Genomic DNA, 17,663 nt, shown 5'->3' with positions numbered 1-17,663 from the left:
AGTTGATCGGAAAATTTCTCCTCTGTAACTGGGGATGTGGCTGGCTCCTGCTTTACATTCTGCTATCATATTCCAGGAAAACTGTGCAGTGAGTTGTGGGTCTAAATCATACTCCAAAGAACCTTTCAAATACAGATGGGCTGTGCCGAAATTATACAGTTAAAATATGTTGTTGTAATTGTCTGTAAATTCTTGAGATGGATTTGAGCCTTCCTATACAGAAAGGCCGTTGCCATAAATGTGACTAAGACATTGTACTCTATAACGTTCCCACCTAGGGAATACCAGCCTTACACAGAAGAGTTATAAAAAAATCTTACAGTGTGTTAACCATGTGATAAAAAAATTCACAATTATAATCCTTGGGAAATGTAGAACACAAAAATAGTATTTTTGACCTTAAACTGGCCAAGTTCTCTGAGGCTCTTGGAGTTCTTTGGTGAAGAGTTTTACCTTTGGTTCTAATGTCTATCAGACCAGGTTAGATCCCTCTAGAACTCAGACTATTCACCCTAGGAAATAATAACTAGAAGACCCATGGGATTACGAGTCTTTTATCAATCTGAATCAAGCTTGCTTAATACAGACATAACTAAACATTGTCAAGAACCAGCTCATCTGTAAGTTCAAGAAATCTTCCCAAAAAACTCACCCTCAGAAACTCTCCCTCTTTCAACCTCAAAAATCAAAAAAATATATCAATAGTCTTCTTTAGAGCCTTCTAACAACTGACCCTGCAGTTAATTAAGAGGTGAGCCTTTGGGTAAAAAGACACCCAAAGAAACTGAATTACTGGCTGAAGATGTAGAAAACTACTCTTACTGGAGATCTTAAATGGAAGTTTGCTAAAAAAAAAAAAAACTTCCAGAAATTGATGACCTTCAGCAACAGACTGCTATTCCAAGCTCCTCAGAACAAGCAGATTCTACATGAAATAGAAAGACTCTGCTCAAGAGTGATGGAAAAAGATTTTGCTACATACCGGGCATTACTGATTCTCATACTTTCCCTTGTATACTTTCCTTCTTTATCATTCTGCCATATTATTCTCTATTTACTTTCATAAAGTCATAACAACTCTGATATCCCCTATTGTGTCTCCCTTACTGTTAATGATAACTTATTTGGGTCTAGGCTTTGCCCATGCCTACTATAATATCTTCTGCCAACCTTTCTAAGAACTTTCTACGATCATGACAATTAAGCTTTGGCCCTGACTCTCCACTTTACACTCTCCTAAAGTCAATTTAAATACTTCCCTTTGAGTAAAATACTGCTAGTTCATACCTGGCCATGGAAGAGACAACTATCATGTATATTTTTTTGATGCTTATATTTATTTATCCCGACAACTCTAACCTCAAACCCTAACTTCTCTGTCCAAATTATCCAATGGTCAAGCTCACTTAAAGCCTGGAGCCTTCCAAATTCCTTATTCTCATTCAGCAAATTCTTGTGCCTCCTGAAAAATAGTGACTTTGCAGATACTTATCCTGCCCCTTTTGGTCTATCAACTGGCATAATACCAGTTATGACTTGGCCCGTTTTATTCTTTGACCAATCTGAGGAGTTATCAAAGCCTCAGTGTTCCTTCAGGGACAATCACCACCCAAATTCCGTAATTTAACTCTCTCATGATCCTGTAGCTTCAGTCAAACTAATTAATTATTAGACAGGTCATCCAACATCCAATCAAAACCTTCACAGCCATACTTTAACTATTTTAGATACCAACCAACAGTACTATTACCTCTCACCTACTTTATGGTATTTATAATATCCTAACATCACTGATCCCCACAGACCCTGATGCCAAATCTAGATCTTCATCTCTAAGCAAGTAAATGCCACGTCTCCAACACTAGCCTGTAACAGATGCCTCTTCAGGAATGGGCCTTCTTGCCAATATGGGGACAATACTACCCACTTTAGTTAGCTTAATATACTCTCCAGCTCTACAACAGTCTATAACTAAAAAAGTCCTCCAATTCTGGCTGACTCCTGTAACAGTTGATTTCTCTTTTGAATCTGGAACTAACTATATACACTTCTTAGAGTATAGTTTCAAATAAACAACTCTCCTAAGAACCATGTTTCTTCGTGATAGGAGGCCAATCTACCTGGAGAAATAAGTGATACTTTGTGTTGGAGCCATGAGGACTCTAGTTCCAACTCTGGAATTTGAAAATATACCATAAGACAATTTTTGAAAGATTATTACAAAACTGCCCCTAACTTTGGCCATTACAGTGAAGAATCCAGAAGCACAGCAGAGTAGCTTGAATTTACTGAACCAGGTGTTTTGAAAACCTTAGATTTCCTATTGGCAAGAAAAAGGGTATGTTTTTATTAACATTTCCCGTCACAATACAGAGAAGATTAAGGAATCCATATCCAAACTAAAAGAAAAGGCAACTTGGGTTTTGAAGATGGACTTAGGAGGGTAAGTTCTCATATCTCAGACTTGGGAAATCTTGGGTCATGGCTCTGTAGTGTCTTCTAGCCTCTTATATCATAAGAGTCTAGCTGCTGTATCATCAAATGGTTCAGTAATATATTATACAAAAGGAAAATAAACTATTTCTAATTTTCACCTAAGCTAGTTACCAAAACTTCTAGCTGGACCAACTATGAGGAACAGCTGTTGATTATTATCTCTATAGCGAAAGGAAACTATGAATAAATTACGCAGTGATGACCTTTCCTGTATCCTTAGGGTAAGAGAGGACCAAATGGAAGACTGTTACTGGAAAAACCTACCTGGTCTTGGAGCATGCATACACGGTTTTACCCATTGTGTGACGCAGAGCTTGCCAATATCAAATACAGCATTTTGAGTAAATCAGTGGCATCTTGGGGATATACATTTGCCATATTCCATGGGAATGTACTATTAGGGGCTTTGATGTTTTAAAATGTTTGGATTCTAGATAAAAGCATTTCAGATATTCATGGGGTTCAATAATTGGCTTATCATTGGCACAGTATTTACATTAACATGTCAGAGCTGAGCAATAGGGCACATTCTAGACAATAAGTCAGTGGAGATTTCTTGGAGTAACTGATTTGAGGTGCTTACTTTGACTTGTTTTTTCCCTCCAGGGCATAAGACATAAGGCACGTCTTCCAAATGTACTTGGACTGGACTTTGTGTTTAAATGCCTGTGGAAGGGTATGCTGCTTGGGCACCAGTTGCTCAGAGCTCTCCATGGACTCAGTTTGAAGTGTCTGGAGTACACTGCACAGGTCTTTGGGTGCACAAACTCCCCTCTTATTGTGCATCAGTCACAGTTATCCTTAAGTTGTAGGTCACTTTCATTTTCCTTCAAAAGAGTCTACCATTCAAATGTGCCCTGCAGGGCTTCCCTGGTGGCGCAGTGGTTGAGAGTCCGCCTGCCGATGCAGGGGACACAGGTTCGCGCCCCGGTCCGGGAAGATCCCACGTGCCGCGGAGCGGCTGGGCCCGTGAGCCATGGCCGCTGAGCCTGCGCGTCCGGAGCCTGTGCTCCGCAACGGGAGAGGCCACAGCAGTGAGAGGCCCGCGTAAGGCAAAAAAAAAAAAAAAAAAAATATGCCCTACAAATCTGTAACATCTCTCCAGCCATTTTCACATTCTATATGAACAGACATTCAACTTCATTTACATAGATTTTCCTATGGTATGTGCCTTACCCAATATAACATAGATCAGGGTGGGGGCATTGTATAAATAAATATATTCTGAGTTTTAGAAACTTTCATCACACCCAAATGTTAAAGCAACTGATAAAGGCATTATTTATTTATTTATCATTTAGGCTGCACTGGGCCTCAGTTGTGGCATGCGGGACCTTTTTGTGGCATGCATATGGGATCTAGTTCCCTGACCAGGGATTGAACCCTGGCCCCTTGCATTGGGAGCATGGAGTCTTACCCACTGGACCACCGGGGAAGTCCCGATAAAGGCATTATGAATCAGCTTTTTCTAAAGAACTATTTTTCCCCAAGTTAGACAGGCCTACTTGAAATGAAGCAAGAGAACTGAAAGTCAAAATGGGAAACAATAGAGCAAAATGGAAAGAATTATGGAATAGATTTAGACTAGGGTTTCTCAATTTTTTAAAGTTATCACCTCCTAAAAAGAACCACTGTGATAAATTAATTTTATATCAAGTCAAATCAGTTAAATAAATATGATTTAAATTAGACAATTTCTACCTAACAAGAGAAATTAAATACTAAGGAATAAGATTCTGTTGGGCAAGGTGGAACTTTGAAGGAACACAAACCACTGTTATATCTAAGTTTTTTCAATACCCAAGAGCCAATTTTTGTCTCTCTGGGGGCAACTCTCAACACCCAGGTTGACGGTATATGATTTAGACAGATCTCAACTGAAATACTAATTCTGCCACTGCTGTGTGACCTTTGGGAGCGATTTAACTGTTCCAATGCTCAGTTCGTCCATCTCTAAAATGGGGACCTTAAAGAGTGCCTTCTCCTAGGATTGCTAAAACGTTTAAATGTAGTACCGCATGTAATTACTTAGCAGTAACTGGACTACAAGAAAGAACCAATTAAAGGGTAATTTTGCTGCCACTGTTGTTATCATTTTTATTATTGGGGAAGTTTAGATGGGAGAAAATGACTCAGGGAAGCAACTGAGTAAAAAGACCATACAAACATATAGAAGAGTCTTCAATTTGGAGTGATAAAACACCTGAATTAAACCACCACCGAGCTCACTTTAAACCTGAGAGCATCTCTGTGGAAAGGTTGCTGTGTAGCCAAAGTGGCAAATCAGAATCTGCATATAAACAGAATGTTCAGAATGTTAAGACAGTGGAATAAAGCATAAAGCTTTCTGTTGTTCCACTGCAGGAAGAGGGGGGACAGCCATGGCCTGACAACTACTAGTATCCAGGAGACATAGCTGTAACATTCACCTATAAACTAGGAAACAGCACCAAAATTCTTCAGAGGAAGAACAATTCTAGACCCTCTTAGCTATTACCCACACAAAATGGTAAGAGAAGTGCTTTGTAAACCTTCCTCCTTCCATGTGGAGGGAAAAGTAATTCTTCTCAATTTCTAATTTAAAATGGAAAAGTACTCACCAAAGGAAACATCACCAAAATGCAAAGCAGGAACATTAAAATGGAAGGTAGGTCCAATGACACAGCCTCTGGAAGCAGGAATACAAGTTAAGGGATTGGAAAGACAATCCAGTGAATTCAAGGTAACAATCAAGAAGTGGGTAGAGGTAAGTACTGAGAACCATAATTTAGCATTAAATCAATTACAGCATCATCTAGGACTTAAGGAAACTGTGAGACGATGGTCTATCCCAATGGTTCTTAAAATTCCTTTTCCACTCTCAAACCTTTGGGTTTTAGCAAACGACGCTGTGGTTAACTTACCACCATATTGCTATCAATGATGAGGCAGAGCAGACACATCACTGAACTAATGGCACAAAATGTTAATGTGGATGAGACACATACCATGAAAATTTATTAACTCAGGCAAGAAAAAAATTATAGGTCTAATCATATAATAGACATCAAAGACTATCAATGATACCAGTATTCCTTGGCCCACACTTTTATAAAACTGTTTTAATCCAGTTCCTACCACCAACTAGCTGTGATCTTGGCCAATCACTTTACCTCTGTAGGCCTCAGTTTCTCTTCCTAACGTACAAAAGAGAAGACTGGAACAGGTGGCCTTTAAGGACTCTTTAACTGTTGTTATTCTGTTTCCCTCTCATATAAGGCTCATGATCTTGGAGTGACACTCTAGCTTAAAATAAACAATAGAGAGATTCTACCGCTTCTAACTGACTTCAGGTATGGTAGATAGCATAATGGTCCCCAAAGATGTCTATGTGCTAGTCCCCACAATCTGTGAATATATTAGGTTACATGGCAAAGGGTAATTAAGGTGGCAGAAGGAATTAAGTTTGCTAATTAACTGATCTTAAGATAAGGGGATTAGCCTCAATTATCCAGGTGGGCTCAATGTAATCACAAAGGTCTTTAAAATTAGAACACAGGGGTAGAAGAGGAGGTAGGAGTGAGGCAATGTGAGAAGGACTCAACCAGCCTTTGCTGGCTTTGAAGACAGAGGAGGCAGACCATGAGCCAAAGAACGTGGGCAGCTTCAAGAAGGTGAACAAGGTTAGGAGACGAATTCTCCCCTAGAGCTTCCAGAAAGAAACACAGCCCTGGCCAACACCTTGATTTTAGCGCAGTAAGGCCTGTGTTGGACTTTAGATCTACAGAACTGTAAAATAATAAATCTGTATTGTTTTAAGCTACTATGTTTGTGGTAATTTATTACAACTGCAACAGAAAACCAATATATCAGATATTTGTTTATTCTTGTCTTTCTCCATGGCCCATGTCCCTAAAATCTCTAGACCAAAGGTAAGAACTGAAATAATTCCCCATCTATGTGCCAAGCTTTTAAAAGTTATAGACACACAAATACCAGAAACCCCACTAAGCATGAGTCTCCAATTCACCCAGATCCTGATGTTGGTGATGTCGGTGTGTCACACCATGCTGAATGCACTTGGTGCCCTAGTGATCCTTCCGGCTGCTAGAGATCTGATTATAATGTGGTGAGAGGCTGTTGAAAGCCTGGGAGGAGAGATGACAACAAAGACTCAATGCAGCAAGTTTCAATTCTAAAAGCCTTTCCCAGGACCATCTATTCTATTTCATGCTAATGATCCAAACTGGTTTCAAAAGGAGCAGCTGGTACTTAGCAAGGAATTAGGATCCAGCTGAGATAAGTCAAAGGAGCCTACAGATTAGATACTTGACTTGTAAAAGAAGTTTTGGCAGGGCCAAAGTAACAAATGGATCAAAAGTGTCTGAAATGCACAAAAGCCTAAAGAAATAAGAAAGATCACAAAACTGCACAAAGCAGTCATTTAATCAGTGTAGAAGTAGGAAAAAACCAGAGTTAAACCACATTTGTTCAAAGGCACATGTAACTAGGGGAACTGCAGCTGAATACCAACTGGACTTAGATATTGTCACATTCATTCAAACAGGGATCCTGAACATTAGGACAGTCTCTGCCAAGATGGTGCCCTCCGTCAATGCAATGGTCTGTTAAAATTAGAATTTTAAAGACTAAGAGAGTGACTGAATTATGATGTTATGTGAAACGGGTTGAATGCGAAAGATGCTACAGTTAAACTGTATAAGGTCACATATGTAAAAATAGGAGGGAACAAAACCGTTCATGGGTAATTTAAAAAATCACATTAACTTTACAGTGCTGTTTATCCAACCACTTAAAATACTGTGTCATGCATCTGGAGAAATCAATAGAAACAGCAACTGTTCTGATCTTTCAAGGCATACTAGCCAAAATTATGTGGTACTAAGGAAAGAAGATTACCCAACAATAAAAGAATAAGAAACAAAATTACAGAATCCACAATATTAACTTTATAGAGACTTCTCGGACCATAAGGCCCAAGAAAGAGTTCCTGGCAAAGTCGTAAGTAAAATCAGTATTACTGTGTGGAGCTGGAAATAAGTAATAAATTATACATGTATTTCACCCTTTATCATTAGACATTTATTTGTGACACTAGATATTTGCCAAGTTTTCAAAATTATTGTTTGTGGTTTGCAGTGCTAGAACACTTTGGACAAATGCAATTTAGACAAGAATATTTCTCTTAGCAATTGGTGATTAGTTTTAGGACGAACATAAGCATTCTTTCCACAGTCAGACTTTCCTTTCTTTTGAAAGAAACAAGGAATGAACATCCAAAATAAGAAAGTGGCACGGGAGTGGTATGAATGGTAAGGTGCAGAGGATAAAACAAGAGACTTAACCTCCACAGAGCACCTGGAGTATTAACTAGTCCAAGTTTACTTTTAAGTTCCCAGGAGATTCCTAAACCCTATTATTCACAGTGGAAAAACCAAGTAGACCCTAACCTATTCAGACATTGCTAGTGACATGCACTACTAGTTTGGGATCTTTAGGAGAAGAGATCAGAGGTTTAAAAAATTCACCCATGAAATGAATGAATTATAGGCTCCTGGAAATTAAAAAAAATAACAGCCTCATTGAAATATAATTCACACGCTATACAATTCACCCATTTAAAGTGTATAAGTCAATGGTTTTTTCTATAGTATTCACATATATGTGCAACCACCACCTGGGTTAACTTTAGAACATTCCCGTCACCTCAGAAAGAAACCCCATACCCTTTAACTATCACCCTCTATCTCCCACCTCCACCCCTGGCCCTAAGCAACCACTAATCTCCTTCCTATCCATATACAGATTTACTCTCTCTGGACATTTCACATAAATGGAATCATACAATATATAGTCTTTTGTGACTGGCTGCTTTCACTTGTCATAGCATTTTCAAGGTTCATTCAATGTACCATGTTGTAGCATGTACATCCTTTCTTTCTTTTTTCATTCCTTTTTATGGTCTTAATAACATTCCATTGTGTGTATAGACCACATTTTGTTTATCCATTCATCAGTTGGTAGACACTTGGATTTTTTGGCTATTATGAATAATGCTGTAATAAACATTCATGTACAAGTTTTTGTATGGATTTATATTTTCATTTTTCTTGGGTATGTATCTAGGAATGGAATTGCTGGGTCATATGGTAACTCAACGTTTACTTCAGAAAACCTGTCAGACTGTTTTCCAAAGTGGCTGTATATTTTACATTCCCATCATCAGTGTATGAAGGTTCTGATTTCTCTACATTCTCTGCAACACTTATTTTCCATTTTTTAAATTATAGCCATCCACGTGGGTGTGAAATTGTATCTCATTATGGTTTCGATTTGCATCTCCCTGATGATTAATGATGTTGAAAGTCTTTTCATATGTCATTAATCATTTGTATATCTTCTTTAGAGAAAATGTCTGCTCAGATGGCTTGTCCAATTTTTGATAGGTTGTCTTTTTATTACTGAGTGTAAATGTTCTCTATATATCTTAGATATAAGTCCCTTTTCAGATATATGATTTACAAATACTTTCTCCCATATTGTGGTTTGTTTTTTCACTTTCTTAACAGTATCCCTTAAGGCACAAAATTTTTAAATTTTGATGCAGTCTAATTTATTTATTTTTTCTTTGATTGCTCATACTTAGGTGTCATGCATATTTGCACTTATGTTTTATTTAAACAGCTGTATAGTTTTAGTTGTTACATTTGGGTCTTTGGCCCATATTACGTTAATTTTGTATATGGTCTGAGGTTTGGAGGGGGGTCCAACTTTATCCTTTTGCATGTGGATATCCAGTTGTTCCAGCAACATTGGTTGAAAAAACCATCCTTTTTCCCATTGAATTGTCTTGATACTCTTGATAAAAATAAATTGACCATAACTGTGTGAATTTATTTTTGGACTCTCAATTCTATGCCATTGATCTATATGTCTATCTTTATGCCAGTACAACACATTCTTGATAACTGTATCAAAACTATAGTAAGTTTTGAACTGGGAAGTGTAAGTCCTCCAAATTTGTTCTTATTTTTTAAAATTGTTTTGGCTATTCTGGGTTTCTTGCATTTCCATATAAAGTTTAGTATCAGCTCGTCAAATACCGCAGAAAGGGCATCTGAAATTTTGACAGAATCGTGTTGAATCTATACATCATTTTGGGAAATACTGCCATCTAATATTAAGTCTTCCAATCCATGAAAACAGATGTCTTTTCACTTATTTAGGTCTTCCTTTAAATTCTTTTCAATGATGTTCTGTAGTTTTCAATGTACAAGTCTTACACTTCTTTTGTTAAATTTATTCCCAAATTCATCATTTTTTTGAACCTATTGTAAATGGAATTTTCTTAATTTCATTTTTGAATTTTCATTGCTACTGTCTAGAAATACAATTGATTTTTGTACATTGATTCTATACCCTGCAATTTTTCTGAACTCATTCGTTAGCTCTATAGTTTTTTGGTGGATTCCTTAGGATATTCTATATATAATATCATGTCATCTGCAAAGAGAGATAGTTTTACTTCTTCCTTTCCAACCTGAATGCCTTTTATTTCTTTTTCTTGCCTAAGTGCCTTGGATAGAACCTCCAGTACAATGTTGAGCAGAAACAACTTTCAGTTTTATTAATTTTCTCTATTGTTTTTCTTTATTTCATTAATTTCCACTCTAATCTTTATTATTTCTTTTCTTGGATTTAGTTAGCTCTTCTTTTTCAAGTTTCTTTTTTTTTTTTTTTGTGGTATGCGGGCCTCCCTCTGTTGTGGCCTCTCCCTTTGCGGAGCACAGGCTCCGGACGCGCAGGCTCATTGGCCATGGCTCACGGGCCCAGCCGCTCCGCGGCACGTGGGATCCTCCTAGACCGGGGCGCGAACCCGGTTCCCCTGCATCGGCAGGCGGACGCGCAACCACTGCGCCACCAGGGAAGCCCTCAAGTTTCTTAAGGCAGCAATTTAGGTTATTGATTTGAAATCTTTTTTTTTTTTTTTTTTTTTTTGTGGTATGCGGGCCTCCCCTTGCTGTGGCCTCTCCCGTTGCGGAGCACAGGCTCCGGACGCGCAGGCCCAGCGGCCATGGCCCACGGGCCCAGCCGCTCCGCGGCATGCGGGATCCTCCCGGACCGGGGCGCGAACCCGGTTCCCCTGCATTGGCAGGCGGACGCGCAACCACTGCGCCACCAGGGAAGCCCAAAATCTTTCTTCTTTTTAAATATAGGCACTTACAGCTATCAGTTTCCCTTTAAGTGCTACTTTTACCACATCTCATAAGTTTTGGTATATTGTGTCTTGTTTTCATTTATCTCAAAGTATTTTAAAATTTCTGTTGTAATTTCTTCTTTAAACTCTTGGTAATTTAGGAGTGTTTTTTAATTTCCACATATTTGTAAATTCTCCAGATTTCCTTCTATTTTTGATTTTTCATTCACTTCTTTCTAGTTGAAGAACACACTATGATTCAAATTATTTAAAATTTATTGAGACTTGTTTTATGGCTTAACACATGGTGTATTCTGGAAAATGTTCCAAGTGCACTTGTTGGGTTCTACAGGTATCTGTTAGGTCCAGTTGGTTTATGGTATTGTTCGGCTCTTCTATTTCCTTTATGATGTTCTGCCTAGTTGTTCTATCCATTATTGAAAGTAGGGTAGCAACATCTCCAACTACTACTGTTCAATTACCTATTTCTCTCCTCAGTTCTGTAAGCTTTTGCTTCATGTATTTTGAGGCTCTGCTGTTAAGGGCATCGATGTTTATAATTGTTATATCTTCTTGATGGACTATTATTGTAAAATGTTCTTCTTTGCCTTTGTAACAATTTTTGTTCTAAAGTTTATTTAGATATTCGTATAGCCACTCCAGCTTTCTTTTGGTTAGTGTTTGCAGGGTATCTTTTCCCATCCGTTTAAAAAGTTTGAACCTATTCATACTTTCAGATCTAAAGTGCGTCTCTTGTAGACAGCATATAGTTGGATCATATTTTGTATGTGTGATTTTAAAGTCTATTCTGCTAAACTCTGCCTTTTAATTTAAGTGTTAAATATATTTATAGTTAATATAACTAATGATAAGTTAGGATTCCTTCTTCCTTTTCTCTATTTGTTTTCTACATGTCTTAATGTTTTCTCAGTTCCTCTATTTTTTCACTATTGCCTTCCTTTGAGTTAAATGGATATTTTCTAGTATAGCCTTTTAATTCCCTTGTCATCTCTTTTACTATATTTTTAGTTACTTTAGGAAATAATTTAGGAAATGGGCAATCACATCCTGAATTTGGATAAATAATTCAGAGTCACAGGGTAAGACAATAGGATTCATGCAACAGGAAAGTCTACCAAACCCAAATTCACCAGTTACTGCACCTAATATACAACCTTGCAGGTAGGAGGTGCTCATTAAGAGTTTATTAAACAAATATCCAAAATACATGTTTTTTTTCTAAATAGAGTACCAATGCGTGCATGTTGATAGTTAGATACAATATTAATTATTAGGCTAAACTTAAAATGTGGAATGACTGGATGAAATTGGGATGGGCTTTTTTATCCAACTTGAAGGACAATTAGCCTGTCTCAGCCAGCAGTTTGATTTTTCTTTGTCTGCATGAAAAGTAAAATGATGGTCCTTTAACATCCTATTCTTTCTTGCCTATAGATAGGACTATTTTCCTTTTATCTTAAATGTTTATAAGAGCAGAGTTTTAAGAGTTTTATCTTTCCCACTTTTGTATGGAGGCCTGTCTATGATGCTGGATGTTGCGGAGGGTACTCATGATTCTGAACAATATTTCCTGGTGCCAAGAAGTCAGAAAGTCTTGACTCAGTTGGGGGCTTTCAAAAGCTGATCTTCTGGAACTTAACAAGGGGGCTAAGGAGCCAGATGATCTCTGAATGATAGACAGGGTTGCACTTGCAAGTTTGCTCTTCCTGCTTCTCCAGATAACTACCTCCACTGTTTGTCATGAGATGTGAATTGTTATGGAGGTGGGAGGTGGGTTAAAGTTTATATAATGTCAAAAAAAGTACTCCTGTTCTTCTCATATTCTGCACATCCCTGGAGGAGGTAAATCTTGGGCCAGGGTAAGCATGATACATCTTCTTAAGAGTCAATGTTATTCAAATATCTGGAAAGCTATCCAATTTTTTCTTTTAGCACAAACACAGATGCATTATGGAAAAGAATGTAAATGCATTGTGAATGTTTCAGATAAGTCTTGAGATCTTTTTAAAGAGTTTATGACTGTGGTAGGCTGTCTTAGCCATGCCACAGAACACCTGAGGCATATGCACTCACTCTCCTTACTTGTTAGGGGTTGTATTCATTTGCTAGGACTGTCATAAAGTATTAGAGACTCGGTACCTTAAACAACAGAAATTTATTTCCTCACAGTTCTGTAGGCTGGAAATCGAAGATCAATGTGTTGGCAGGGTTGGCTTCTTCTGAGGAACTCCCTCCTTAGCTTGTAGATGGGTACCTTCTCCCCATGTCTTCCCACAGTCTTTTCCTGTTTGTGTATCTGTCCTAATGTCCTCTTCTTACAAGGACACCATTCTTATTAGATTAGGGCCCACCCATATGACCTCATTTTATCTTAATTACTTCTTTAAAAGTCTTATCTCCAAATGCAGTCACATTCTGAAGCACTGAGTGTTAGGACTTCAACATATGAATTTTGGGAGGATGTAATTCACCCTAGAACAGAGATACTTAGGTGGAAGAACTGAAAAGAAATGGTAGTCGCCTTGGAGTCAATCTTAAGATTCTAAATTTCCAGGAGATATCACAAGATCAATAAGCTTTCCCAGCACCCTTCAGGCCTAGGAAATATGTCTGTCTCTCTTCTATGTTATCTCCAGGCCACAAGGGAGACCTCAGGTGTAGATGGAGTGAGGTCCTGCTAGGCTAGGCTACTGAACCATAATAAGAGAGAATACCATGGTAATTAACAACCTGTTGCTGTGGGAATCTAAATAGAATCTGCAATCTATTCTGAAGATATGATCTTTTTAAGCACCAGGAACTAAAGTTATAGATTTTGCCCAATGGGTTGGTCACAGAGAACTTCTTTTTAAAACCTGAGGACAAACAAAGCAGCTAGAGAAGCCATCAAAAGACGTCTAGCACAAAAGCTGCAAGTGTCTAGCCTTGACTGACTGACACTGTAAGTAGACTTTTATAATTCCTGGAGACATTAAAGGTTAAGAGCACTTAAAGAATTTCCTTAAAATAAAAACAAGAGATGCAGGTTTAGAGAAACTGTGATAACAGAGCTTAATTATAGGAGATGATTTTATCCAGGTATTAATAACCTACTTTCCTTAAACATACTAAAACAGAGAGTAAGTAGAAACTAATATAGTGTTTAAGTTCTTATTTTATAAGGTTAGAGCTTACAGAAAAACTAGATTCCAAAATACCATCTGCATCCATACTACAGTAATAAGTTAAACATGTTCACTAGAGAAACACTGGTGGAAATTTAAAACACCCCAGTATGTTGATGTGGTCATATCAACAAAGACAGTTATGGACATTCAAGACATGATCTAGTTTTGGTTTTTTAAAGTAAGTTTATGAAAGGATTTTATTTTTACATTTTACTTCTGTGCCTGGATTTTAAAAAGTAAACAGTAGGGAATCAAATTGTTGCTACTTTCAGACAGGTATCAATATTGTTAACAAAAAATAAATAAATATTTTGGCAACCTAGTAATTCTCCATTAATGTGTAAAGTGCTCTAGTTTTGAAGTTTAAGAAAGCATTAGGTAAAAACTTCAGTTTCCACATTACCTGTAGAAGTAACTTACATAATGGTCAATTTCACAGGCTCTGGTGCTCCATTAACATTGACTAGGAACTCTTCTTCAAAGTGTCCCAGGATGGAAGAACTGAAGGAGATCTGGATAGCCTGGACTCCACTTGGTTCGATGATGCCTTCCTTGGGACTGAAAACAAAGCAGGTCCCCACAGCCGAAGTTGGAGGGATCACGTTGAAGAGGGCATCAATGCTGCCCTTGTTGGATAGTACTGCCTATATCAAAAAGACAAGAATGAAAAGGTAGGCAATGGGCCTCTGATTTATTTTCATATAAACACCAACACAGAAACAGCTGCAGGAAGTAGAACCACAGAAAAACTCCAGGGGAAAAATAAGCAGTCTTCTGTCTTGAATGTTTGAAGACAGGAATCCCAAGCCAGAAAGTAATTTTGTGTTTTTATCTCCTCTTTAAAATAGTTAGTCATATGCATTATATTCATGCTATAAAGATTGATCATAATCACATCTACTGAAGAAGAACCTTAAAAGACCTTTTTTTTTTATTCTAACTCTGAAGTAACCAAGGGAAGGTAGGTCTTTCTCTTATACACATGAGAAGGCTGGGATTAAGTGGCATGCTGAAAAATAAAAAGCAAGTTAGAATAGAGGATCAAGAACTATCTAAGCCTATGTTTATAATGTAGCTTGAAGAATGTAGAATGAGCTATTATTGTGGATTCCAGATTGCAAGGATTCTCTTTGTTGTACCATTAGATTTCATCCTATTGTGATATTTTCATCTCAAACTGTAACGGATGGATAACTGTTTGGGGATGCTTATGTAAGCCATTGTTTTACTACAGAAAAGTTTTTTGTTCGTTTGTCTGGTTTTTGTTTTTGTTTTTTTGTCTGCACAGTGCTGTGTCAGGCATCTTAATCCCCTGACCAGGGATGGAACCTGTCCCCTCCACAGTGGAAGCGTGGAGTCTTAACCACTGGACCGCCAGGGAAGTCCCATACAGAAAAGTTTTAATCCTATATACTAATGTTCTGGAACCAAGTCATTGCCCATATTTGATTGCACACGAGGTGTGTGTACAAAGCTCATGCCTGGCACTCAGAGGCCTCCACAGCTGGCTCCGTCTACCACTCCCACTGTCACTTGCCACAAGTCCGTCCATGAACTTGTACTATAGCCACACAGTCCTATTCCTCGGCTTCTAGAACACAATCTCTATTCCTTGCCAATGCTTACACCTGAATGGGTGAACAGTCAGTCTCTCTACTTAGAAAGTGCCTTCAACCTACATCAAGGCACTGGAGGAAAAAAAGAGGATATGTTGAAGAAAGATTCAGAAAAGTATGGGGGGCATGGCAGGAACCGAGAAAGCCAAGAGAGAACTTCCAAAAGGGGTTGAATGGGGATAGAGGTTAAGGAGAATAAGCTTTGAGAAAATTCTATAGATTTTTTATTTTTAATTAGAGGCCATCCCTGCCCTTGAAGAAGAAAGTAATTTCAATAGAGTGTGAGTGTAGAATCCAGAGTACAAATGTTTAGGGAGTGAGTAGGTGCAGAGGAAATAGTGGCTGACTATTCTAGATTCCTGTTTTGAGAAGATTATTGGTAAAAAAGAGAAAATGGGGGTGGCAAAGCTGCAGGAAGGTATGGTAGGTGAGACCTAGTCTATTTATACTATTAAATGAGATAATGCACACTTAAGGAGCAGCCTAGATGTTTGTTTTTGTAATAAGAAAAGGGGACTAGGTAACCAAGGTAATAGGGTCTGGGTGGATGTAGGGGGTCCACTAGATCAGGTTGCCTCCTCAGGAGCAGAGAAGAAGGAATCAAGAGCATAAGTAGCATACAGTCAGGGGCTCTTGCAAAGGAAGACAACCACTCCTGACAAGAGAAGATGGATGACGTACCAAAAGAGGTATATAACTAAGTGTTACTTGATATGTTGTTCATCTTTTTACATTTATTTCCCATCTCCCTCATCCTATGTTCCCTGGTCATAGGAGTTATGCTTCATCCTTTATTCCTTTTAAAAAGACCACGTAGAAAAGTGATTATGACCAAGGTCTCAGAAACCAAATGCCTGGGTTCAAATCCCAGCTTTTCCACTGAGTTGACTAGCTGTGTGACCTTGCAGAACCTGCTTGGCTTCTCTGTGCCCGTTTCCCCATCTGTAAAATGTAAGTATTACTGAGAAACCAGGGAACCCGGGCAGCAGCCGTAGTTGCCGCCTGGGGCCAAGCACCACAGTGCATCTTGTTCACCGTGTAGCTGACAGGGTCTTGGTGCTCTGGCTGGGTGTCAGGCCTGTGCCTCTAAGATGGGAGAGCCGAGTTCAGGACACTGGTCCACCAGACACCTCCCGGCTCCACATAATATCAAACAGCGAAAGCTCTTCCAGAGATCTCCATCTCAATGCTAAGACCCAGCTCCACTCAACGACCAGCAAGCTACAGTGCTAGAAAACCTATGCCAAACAACTAGCAAGGCAGGAACACAACCCCACCCATTAGCAGAGAGGCTGCCTAAAATCATAATAAGGGCACAGACACCCCAAAACACACCATCGGACGCAGTCCTGCCCACCAGAAAGACAAGATCCAGACTCGTTGACCAGAACGCAGCACCAGTCCCCTCCACCAGGAAGCCTACACGACCCACTGAACCAACGTTAGCCACTGGGGGCAGACACCAAAAACAACAGGAACTACAAACCTGCAGCCTGCAAAAAGGAGACGCCAAACACAGTAAGTTAAGCAAAATGAGAAGACAGAGAAACACACTGCAGATGAAGGAGCAAGGTAAAAACCCACGAGACCAAACAAATGAAGAGGAAATTGGCAGTCTACCAGAAAAAGAATTCAGAGTAATGATAGGAAAGATGATCCAAAATCTTGGAAATAGAATGGAGGAAATACAAGAAACGTTTAACAAGGACCTAGAAGAACTAAAGAGCAAACAAACAATGATGAACAACACAATAAATGAAATCAAAAATTCTCTAGAAGGAATCAATAGCAGATTAACTAAGGCAGAAGAACGGATAAATGACCTGGAAGATAAAACAGTGGAAATAACTACCACAGAGCAGAATAAAGAAAAAAGAATGAAAAGAATTGAGGACAGTCTCAGAGACCTCTGGAACAACATTAAATGCACCAACATTCGAATTATAGGGGTCCCAGAAGAAGAAGAGTAAAAGAAAGGGACTGAGAAAACATTTGAGAAGATTATAATTGAAAACCTCCTTAATATGGAAAAGGAACTAGTCATTCAAGACCAGGAAGCACAGAGAGTCCCATACAGGATAAATCCAAGGAGAAACACACCAAGACACATATTAATCAAACTATCAAAAATTAAATACAAAGAAAAAATATTAAAAACAGCAAGGG

At 38.5% G+C, this 17,663-nt stretch overlaps 1 protein-coding gene across 1 annotated transcript in view; it reads right to left on the bottom strand.

The window, feature by feature from the left end:
- Window positions 1-17,663, bottom strand: part of LOC129391400 (hydrocephalus-inducing protein homolog) — a 157,453-nt gene that overhangs the window by 37,839 nt on the left and 101,951 nt on the right. The window contains exons 11-12 of the mRNA XM_055078816.1: window positions 14,302-14,525; window positions 5,097-5,164 (exon numbers count right to left, since the gene is read on the bottom strand). Coding sequence (XP_054934791.1) covers window positions 5,097-5,164; window positions 14,302-14,525 — 292 coding nt within the window. The remainder of the gene's footprint in view (window positions 1-5,096; window positions 5,165-14,301; window positions 14,526-17,663) is intronic.

The sequence above is a fragment of the Physeter macrocephalus genome, chromosome 17 (genome assembly GCF_002837175.3).
Source record: "Physeter macrocephalus isolate SW-GA chromosome 17, ASM283717v5, whole genome shotgun sequence".
In the NCBI taxonomy this organism is placed as follows: domain Eukaryota; kingdom Metazoa; phylum Chordata; class Mammalia; order Artiodactyla; family Physeteridae; genus Physeter; species Physeter macrocephalus.
The sequence above is the reverse complement of the archived record's forward strand: the minus strand, read 5'-3'. Positions and strand labels throughout refer to the sequence as shown.